Here is a 9,736-nt window from a genome sequence, read left to right on the forward strand (position 1 = left end):
ACACAAACTCCAGAGAATAGCCACAGATATTTTCCCCATTATGTTGCTGGGACACTGAGGGAAAGATGAGGGAATAGTCCTCAGACTGGCTGCTGATCAACATGTACATCATTTCTTGTGACTGGGTCTGTTTGCTGCTGATGAAGACAGACATCTGCTGTGAGCATGGACCAGCACAGTACCATTTCTGGAAAATGGATGAACCACACCCAACAGGATTAACTGTGGATGCAAGAGGAAGCTGTCTGAATACTCTGAAAGGGATGTTTGGATGCTAACGCGGACTGTATAAAAATAAAATAAAAAACACACATAAAATCACAGCTGTCCAAATCATGGTAGAATTAAATATGCACCTCTACTCTCCTTTTTAATCTTTTTTGAGGACACAAAAAAACCACAGCAATTTTTACTCATAATAGGCTTCAAGCCTATAATAAGACGTAATAAACAAATCTTTAATCTTGAATCTTGAATCCTGTTCCCATCAGAACGGTCCATCGAGAGCTCCACAGGGTCAAGACACACGGCCGGTCACCCAAACATCCCTTTCAGACAGCTTCCTCTTGCGTCCACAGTTAATCCTGTTGGATGTGGTTCATCCTTCTTGGTGGTATGCAGACATTATCTTGGATACCATGGCTCTTGATACATCACAAAGACTTGCTGTCTTGGTCAAAGATGCAACAGTTACACTCGCACCAAGAATTTCTCCTTCTTGAACTCTGATATGTCACCCATAATGTGTACATTGCAAAATTTTGAGGAAAACTGTGCTCTTACCCTGCTAATCGAACCATATCACTTCACTTTACTGGTGCAATGTGCAATTGATACAGATTGGCCAACAGGCAGGTCCACTTGAGCCATGAAACTTCCCACACTAAAATGACAGGTGTCTCAGTTATTTTATCGAACACCTGTATATTGCTGCATGACTATTTCGGGCGTCTCTTCATAGGAGGACACCATTCATAGGAGGACATAGGATGACTCAAATGGCAGTGTGTGTGTTTTCTATTTAAATAGAAGACCTTACTTTTTTCAAATGTGGGTTTTTGGGCAGCATTAAACTTATTCTCTTACTGGTACTGTGCAGCAGCTGTAAATTTTATACAGGTGCTACAATTGTTCCAATCTTCGTGATTGATATGAGACAAATGAATACAAACGGCAACATTGATGATGATTAAAATATGGTTTATTTATTTTTTTGAAATGTGATATGAAATGAATTGTCAGTTCTATCATTAAAGCCCTAACTTTAAGATCAAACACTTTTGTAATATGTGTGTGCATGTGTTTAGATAGTGTGTGTGTGTGTGTGTGTGTGTGTGTGTGTGTGTGTGTGTGTGTGTGTGTGTGTGTGTGTGTGTGTGTGTGTGTCCAATGGTCAGGATGGGGATCTCTGTGGCCTGTGTGTACAGTATGTATTATGTTGTAATGTGTGTGGGAGTGTTATGCGTGTGTTAGGCGCGTAATGTGCAGAGGTGTGTTATGTATTCATGTTGTGTATCAGTGTATGTGAATGCATGTGTGGTGCATGGCTATTGTGTGTGTAATGTATGTTTGTATTATATGGGGATGTCATTTGTTATCCGTCCATGTAACTATTGTCTCTGGCGGCCTGCCTTGGAGTCCAAAAAAAGAGGTTCAAGTCTGAGACAAGACTGACTCCAAAAAGACTAGAATCCAAGTCAAGTCCGAGTCACAATACTTTCCCAATATGTGTGTATGTTGAATGTGTTATGTATTCATGTAAGGTGTGCGTGTAGTCTGGCACTGTCTGTGTGCATGTGTGTGTTTGTGTGGTGGTGGTGGTGGTGGGGGGTTGTTTGTTAAGTGTGTGTGTGTGTGTGTGTGTTCAGTGTGTATTTGGATGTCTCTCAGGCCTGGGCGTTAGGCCTGCTCGTCAGCTTCCTCCTCCTGTCCTCCTCCAGCTGACATCTCTCCTGTAACAATGGCAGCCAATCCCATCTCTGGCTGCTGCAGGTCACCAGATCCTGAGACATCTGCAGTGTCAGCTGTGTAGGAAGAGATTTTTAGACAGACAAGGGGAAAAAAAGATGAGCATAGTCTTGAGTTTTAGTTTGAGTATTTTATTTGTCGTATACAAAGCCATATAACCAAGCTTACTGCTTGTAGCGAAATAACGGCTCTGGTAAAACTCCATAATGTGCGGAAATCATTAGACTAAAAATGTTAACATAAATGCACACATTGTCATTAAGTAGTATAGAAAGAAAGAAACTAGTATAGTCAATATGAATCTGCATGCACACCCTGTACAATGGCTAAAAATACCTCCAAAGGAACAGAGACAATGGAGATATGTGAAGTTTGATGGCAAGAGAGAGAGAGAGAGAGAGAGAGCGCGAGCGAGGCGGGGAGGGGGTTGGGTGAATTGACATGATATGCTACTTACTTGACAAACAGGGATGAGCAATCACGGCCTCTGTCACTGCTGAATGGGGAGCGTCCACTGCTGGAGTAGAGCACTGGCCACCATTCACCATGGACCCATCTGCCTGAGGATCATCCAAGGTCTCCTTGGGGATCAGCTTCTCAGGCCCAGTGTCCAGTCTGAGGCGAGCTGTGGGCTGGCGGAGGGCAGGCTTTCCCCCCATGGAGCTCTCCCTGTCCAGGTTGACGCGAGCAGTGGGCTGCCGCAGTCGAGGTCTGCTATCCACAGCCAAGTGTGTCATATTTGCTGCTTTCAGGTGATCCAGCAAAGCCACTATGTCACCATCAGCTTCAGCCACAGAGTTCAGAGTGGCCAACAGATCACATGGGCTGATGGAGGAGCTTACACTACTGGCCCCATCCGTCTCACCATGATCCACAATGGTTTTGCAGGTCACTCTCTCCACCGGCTTCTCAGCCCCAGTAGTCAGGTTGGGGGGAGTTGTTGGCTGCTGTACGGCCTTTGAGCTTGCATCAGCTGCCTCCTTAGCTAACTGGCCAGAGAGAGTCACTGGGTCAGCACCAGGCATGTCCACTGCTGGCCCCATCATGTCCACTGCTGGCATGCTTCCATTGCTGGCCCCATCTCCTTTCCCCTCGTCCATAGCCATGGGTTTATCCATCTTCATCTTCATCTCCTCTTCTTTTTTCTTCACATCATTCTTCTCATGTTTTATCTTTTTGGCCTCCTTCCTCATCTTCTTCTTGCTGGGGTTGGTCTTGCCCTTTTTGCCCACAGCCTGGGCCCTTGGCCTGGCCATGTCATCCATCTCACCCTCCTTAGGAGGCACCGGTGGGCAAAAGCAGCAGAAAAGTTTGCAGAGCTTCATATTTAGCAGCTGTTCTCTTTGAAGTCTGAAATTAGACTGAGAAGTTACACTGAACATTCTACTTTGTATGGAGTTGCATGTAAACATTCCGTGAAGTTGTCACGACGACGATGAATGTGTTCTTTTGAATCTGGGGCAGCAACAAAGTGGAGTAGAATGCCCAGCTCATCCGTTTTAGTATTTTTACATTTCAGCCACTGCTCTGCAAGCCAAATAAAAGAACTTTACATTCCCATTGCTGTAAGGCTTTCACACAGTATTTTGGATGCATTGAAGTAAAAGAGAGAAATAATACTGAATACTTTTTTTATTTCCTTCAATTTGCGTTCATTTACCTCTCCCCCCCCCACACACACACGATTTTCATAAGTTATTGTTTTTGTTAATAATAATAATAATAATAATAATAATAATAATAATAATAATAATAATAATAATAGATTAAATTATTTACTTCGTCACTCTCTTTCTTTCTTTCTTTCTTTTGAAGATCATAGCCATGGATGTGAAAGAGACAGTCTAATGATCCCATTTATCATACTCATACTCATTTTAAAGTGAGGAAGGCACTTACGTGGAGGGCCCTGAACGATATGGCCAGTATATGGAACTCCAATCTCCCCCGTCCAATCAAACTCAGCTTCTTCTACAGTAGAGTCCGTCCTCCTCTATGGCAATGAATTCTGGACCCTGAAACCAAAACCCTAGAGAAGTCCCTTGATGGGTGCACCAGGATGCTGCGTGCAGTACATCGGTAAAAGTGCACATACCAACGAAATCCTATACGAGGGAATACCAAGGGTGAGCGAGAAGATACCTGTAAGGAGAATGAGACTTGCAGGACATTGCCAAAGGCACCCACAACTGCCAGTCAGCAAACTGGTGCTATGGGAACCATCACATGGGTGCCGGTTAAGAGGACATCCCACACTAACATTTGTGGACATACTCAAGAAGGACACCGAAGCCCAGAGTACCAACGAACTGAAAAGATGTATGGAGAATTGGGATGACTGGAAGCAATGCCAGGGTGGCCATTATAACTATCGGGACATTTCCCGGCCCAAAATTTGGGTGTGGCCAGTAACACAAGTAGGCCTAATATGATGAGGATCAACGACAATCTTGGCATGCATGTTTGCAAATTAAATGTGAATAAAACGTTTGGTGATGTGACAGTTGCAAAGAGAATGTGAGAGGGGGGATAAATTGATATGATATCTCAGCGGGCGTTACTACTAACTTCGCGGCTCTGTGTTTGTCCAAGAATCCGCTCAAGCAAGGCTACAATTGCAGGGTGACTTCTTGCTGCTATATCGCTCTTTTTTAGGCAACCCGACATCGAACAGCTTTGCGCATCAAAGGCGTGTCGTCATTGTTTTTTTTCCAAGTCAACAGTATTTGTCAACTGTTCTTGGCAACGAAGCAATGATTTGGATAGGCCTTCTGTTCATATTACTGTAAAAGTAGCATTCATTAAAATGGCCATATTATGGGTAGCCTATTTTAAAAGAAATACATTTTAATAAGAATGAAAAAAAAACATGTATTGGGGATATCAATTGCTATTGAATCTGAAATTCATTTTAACAAGACTGGTTTAAGTAAGGACAAGACATAGCCTGCACTCTAAGAAAATTTCCCTGCAAAATAACGGCAGTTACTGGCAATTATATTTACCTGTAATTCTACTGTTATTTCACACCAAAAATCAAATACAGCTCATTGCTGTTTAATGTATCACAGTATATAACATTTTTTCAGTAGCAATTGAACTGTTAAATAACAGTACTCTACAGAACGTTCACAGTATTAGTATTGTTAAACTAAAAGTGCTCTACAATATTTATGCAGTAGTATAAGTAAAATAACAGTACATTTCAGTTAAAAAGTTGAATTGTACTGTTGTGATGACAGGCAAATACTGGGTCGTAGTTGTATTCATGAATATGGCCATGGCAACTTCCCACCCCACCCATCATTCTCCATAACTGTGGTACCCTGGCCATGTTACCACCCCACCCTCCCATCGTTCACCATGACTGGAGTGCCTTGAGCATGATACTATGGCGCTATGCTGTATTGAGAAAATGGTTGGCGGTGGTCCTTTGAAAGTGTGGGCATGAATAAAATTTCGAGTACGCAGTGCTATGTTACAATGATAGTGTGCGAGGTGGGCTTTTTACTGTATCTCTTGATGAGCCAATGATGAATATAGCATTGGTCAGTCTTTAAAAATGTAATTTGCACCAAGTAGCACAGCAAACAAGCAGCACTACAAGCTAGCTCTCAAAGCAATGCCTAATTTGCAGCAGGCACATTATATGCAACAATGCCACAAATGATGCCACATACAGCAAGCTTTCACAAAGAGGAAAGTATGCAAGCATGTAAGCAAGCTTGTAGGCAAGCAAGTGCTGTGCCATGCAGGCCAGCCAGCAGGCAGGCAAGCAACTGAAGTGTTGATAGTCCAGATTTATATACAGGTGCAAGAGTACCATGTGACCAGAGTCATCGGGCCCTTGGCAGGTGACGCCCGTAATTGAATAATGGCATAACAGCCCTACTCAGGTGAGGCCAGGCACTGATTAGCAGATTGGGTTTAGAAGAGGCTGCTTGTGCAAGAGTGTTCAAATTCTTAAAATGTTTCAGCCATTCACACTTTCATATCAAAATCATAGTGATGAAAATCATCATAATGTGCTGCATCAAACACTTTTTAAGTATTGTAGTTTCCTTAGAAATTGTTTAATGCTTGTTAGTATCAGAGAATATTTAACCAGTGAGAATGACTTAAGTTCTTCAGGTGGTAGGCTATTGCAGCTTGATGGTGATCACGGACAAGTGGAGGATGATAGGGTTTCAATGGTGCTGCCTAAAATATTTTGGTTGCTTCCACAACGGCCAATGCTGCTATTGTGCAGTACTTACTGTTTATGCTCAATACTTGACTCAAAGTAGTATTTTCACGGTAGTTGTCTGTTTTTTCAAAAAACAGTAGAATGCTGTTGCAGAATTGCCCTAAATTAACAGTTATTTGTTACAGTGTACGTGGGACTATTGCACATTAGTTACATGCATGTGGAGCATCAGACAAACAGAAAACCACACTCACATCCACAGATACATGCAAGTTGTTGAGAACTTTTTGTGATGGCAAATGCAGTTTGATTGGTCAAATAACTCCTGTTCAAATACAAATATTAGCTTTTCTTTTTTTGTTGTCATAGCATATTTGTTTCAATTTGAATTAGCATATACTTTGTAAAGTTAAAGTTTTCTGTTAACTTAACAACATAGTCTACTTTAACATGAGTCCAATAAAATGCGTTGTGAGCGATTTTCCATATCAAAGTGGCCTAGATGTGAATTAAAATCCCGGCCTGATTACAGGCCCCACTCCGGGCCTGACTGGAAGCAACGATGGAAGGCTCGTCTGAGGACGACCTAGAGAGAGAGATCAAAAGAAAGAAAAAAAAAGAGAAAGAAAGGACAAAAATGGAAGAAAAACAAAAAGAAAAAACAGGTTACACAGAATTATGGAAACTACTTTCATCACCACTGAATTAGGTGGATATTTGATGGGACTTTAAGGCAAACTCGGAAAGCTTCAAGGACAGATGAGAGTGTAGTGAAGTAGTTCTCTCTCTCACTGTCTCTCACTCTCTCTCAAATTCGCATTCAAATTGTGCTTTATCAGCGTGACTGTGTTATGATTGAATTGTTATTTGCATGCTTTGGCAATACTAAGCGTGAATAGGGTTACATTTACAAAAGATCTGTTTGTGTGTGTGCACAGATATGTGGGCACGCGAGGGTGTGTGACTGTGTGTATGTATTATATTATTTACATTAGCTTTATATTACTGTGGCTGGAGTCCCTCATATGCAAACAAGCACATATTGTGCTGCGAGATCTGATGACAGTCTTTCCGCTTCTGGGAGGCGTTTTGGATAAGAGGATTTTCCTCAGGCCCTCATATTTATCACAGTATAGCAGAGAGTGCACCTTTGTCTCAACCCTCTCTGCTTTACAGTGACCACATGTTCGTTTGTCTTTGGGTAGCCATGTTTTTCTTTGTCTCTCTGGCCGTGTCTCAAATGACACACTTTTGTCAGTGCACTGACAGTCAGTGCACAGTGCACACAGTGCACTGAGGTCTTTAGTGCATAGTGTTGTGGAAAAATCTGAGCACTATGCACTGTGCTCTCGCTGGAAATGACGTCTGAGCATGGCATTAGTTCGCCAAAATAATAGTTGGCTACTGTTTACAATGCACAGCGTCTGGTGCTTGTATTTCCATGTCCTTCACCCCAAAGGACAACAATCACACATACAATACTTTGGTTGACATGAAAAGGTTGGTGTCCCATCAACATTACTTACAGAATTAGGAGACTGTTGACCAAACTCTTCTACTGAACTGAATGCCACATTTCCTCTGTGTCATTGTCAACATGGCCGCCTTTTAGTGCGTGCAGTGTCCATCATTCAAGCACTGCATTTTCCCGCCATTGTTAGGGGATCATCCTGGCACTTTTCACGTGAGCGCCCTAGGCACTGAAAAACATTGCCCGAAGTGCACAAGTGCGGCATTTGAGACACAGCCTCTGTCTCTATAGCGAGAGTGTGGTCACTGAGCCTGTACTTGGGCAGGATTTGCCTCTGCTTCATATCTCTGACAGAGGTGAGATACTCTGCCAAGTCATATTCTGTTTTTAGGGTCAGATAGACATTTAAATGGTTAGTAGTTTACTTCATTCATAATTGTGTTTACACTAATTTAAGTTAACTTTTTTCATCACCAGCCGAAATGGCTACTATTTGTTAATCTTACTAGCCACACACACACACGCACGCACGCACACACACAAATGGGTCATTGTGACCTAGTAAGTTAAGTTGGTCTTTTCTATCAGCCAAACTGAAATTTCATCAGCCGGTTGGCAGGTGTTCATTTACAGCCCTGACTCTTTGGCCTTTCTGTGTTGAGTAATATCTCTATTGAATATGTTGGTCATTGTCACAATATTAAACGCAAATAAAATTTTAATAACCCCTGGTCAAATGGTGGTTGTGCTCCGTGGTGAAAGTAGCTTTCGTTTCTTACCGGTGCTAACCCCCCACCCCCACCGGAAAACAAACAATAAACAAACAAGATAAACATGTGCACTACACAGATCTATATTTCTGCATGACTATTTCTGGTGGAGGACGCTCTTCATAGGACGACATAGGAGGACTCAAACGGCATAGTGTGGATGTGTGTGTTTTCTACTTAAATAGACCAAATTTTTCAAATGTGGGTTTTTGGGCAGCATTGAAAATATTCTCTTACCAGATTTCATACCGGTGCTACATACCTGTGCACACCAGTCTACTTTCACCCCTGCCTATAATGGTAGTGATGAAAATGTCCATTTATAGTAATTTCACCCAATATCCCCACAAATACATGAATGCCATAAATTGTCATATATTGTTTCATTTTATTTGTGTAATTGGTTAGTGTTATTACACTTAAATTAGATTTAAAAATATATATATAATAATCAGGATTTTGTATTCTATGTAGTATATCTAAGTTTCATGACCAAGCAGAGCATGGCACTTTTCACCTCTCATCAGTCTGCATGTCAGAACCCTTTGTTTTAAATGCAGTGTGAGAGTTACTACTATTAAAATAGAGTTAGTTGATTAAGTCATTTGGATTGGTATGTTTATGTTTTACTTCATTATGTGAACATTTGGTGGTACCAAAGGAGCATATCTGCATAGTCCTGTTCACCCATTGATGAGCCATGCGATGAGCCATTTATGAAAACACAAGGAGTAATAAAGTAGAGCAGGGGTGTCAAACTCAAATTCACAGCGGGCCAAAATCAAAATCTGGGATGAAGTCGCGGGGCGAATTCAATATTTATTAAAAAATGCACTGAAAGTGTCCATATAGTACACACGGTTCACGCTAGGCAAATAACACATTCATCATATGTATTATGCCATCATACTTCTGTGTGCTTCAGTATACAAAACAGTATGTGCTGTTACACTAACCTGGGACCCACTCATAATTCTTGTGATGCCTTCAAGTCATATTGTCTATATATTAATGGTGTATGTAGACCAATTAAAATACACATTTGAAATGATTTGGCGGGCCAAATAAAATGGCTCCCCAAGTTTGACATCCCTGATGTAGAGGAAATGAGTCATTCAACACACAATGCCCTGATTGACTTTGTACGTTATTTGCAAAAGACTGACAAAAGGATATGAATTTACTATGAAAAGGCATTGATGCAAGAAATGTTTTTCGTTTTAAAATGCTATTTATGCAAATAATACCACAAAATCAAAACATGACAGATAAATAGTTGTGTGAAAGGGAGGAGAGTTTGTTGACCAAGTTACGAACTTCCCAATGGATTAACAGCCCTTT

General features: G+C 41.5%; 1 protein-coding gene across 1 annotated transcript; it reads right to left on the reverse strand.

Annotated features, from left to right (window-relative positions):
• Positions 1-1,848: 1,848 nt before the first annotated feature.
• On the reverse strand, positions 1,849-3,306 carry LOC134452124 (uncharacterized). Its single transcript, XM_063202482.1, has 2 exons — positions 2,426-3,306; positions 1,849-2,024 (listed from the first exon to the last, which is right to left on the reverse strand). The coding sequence occupies exons 1-2, from the start codon at positions 3,291-3,293 to the stop codon at positions 1,900-1,902; spliced, it is 993 nt and encodes a 330-aa protein (XP_063058552.1). The 5' UTR covers positions 3,294-3,306; the 3' UTR covers positions 1,849-1,899.
• Between the last annotated feature and the right edge of the window lie 6,430 nt (positions 3,307-9,736).

Source organism: Engraulis encrasicolus, chromosome 7 (genome assembly GCF_034702125.1).
Source record: "Engraulis encrasicolus isolate BLACKSEA-1 chromosome 7, IST_EnEncr_1.0, whole genome shotgun sequence".
NCBI lineage: Eukaryota > Metazoa > Chordata > Actinopteri > Clupeiformes > Engraulidae > Engraulis > Engraulis encrasicolus.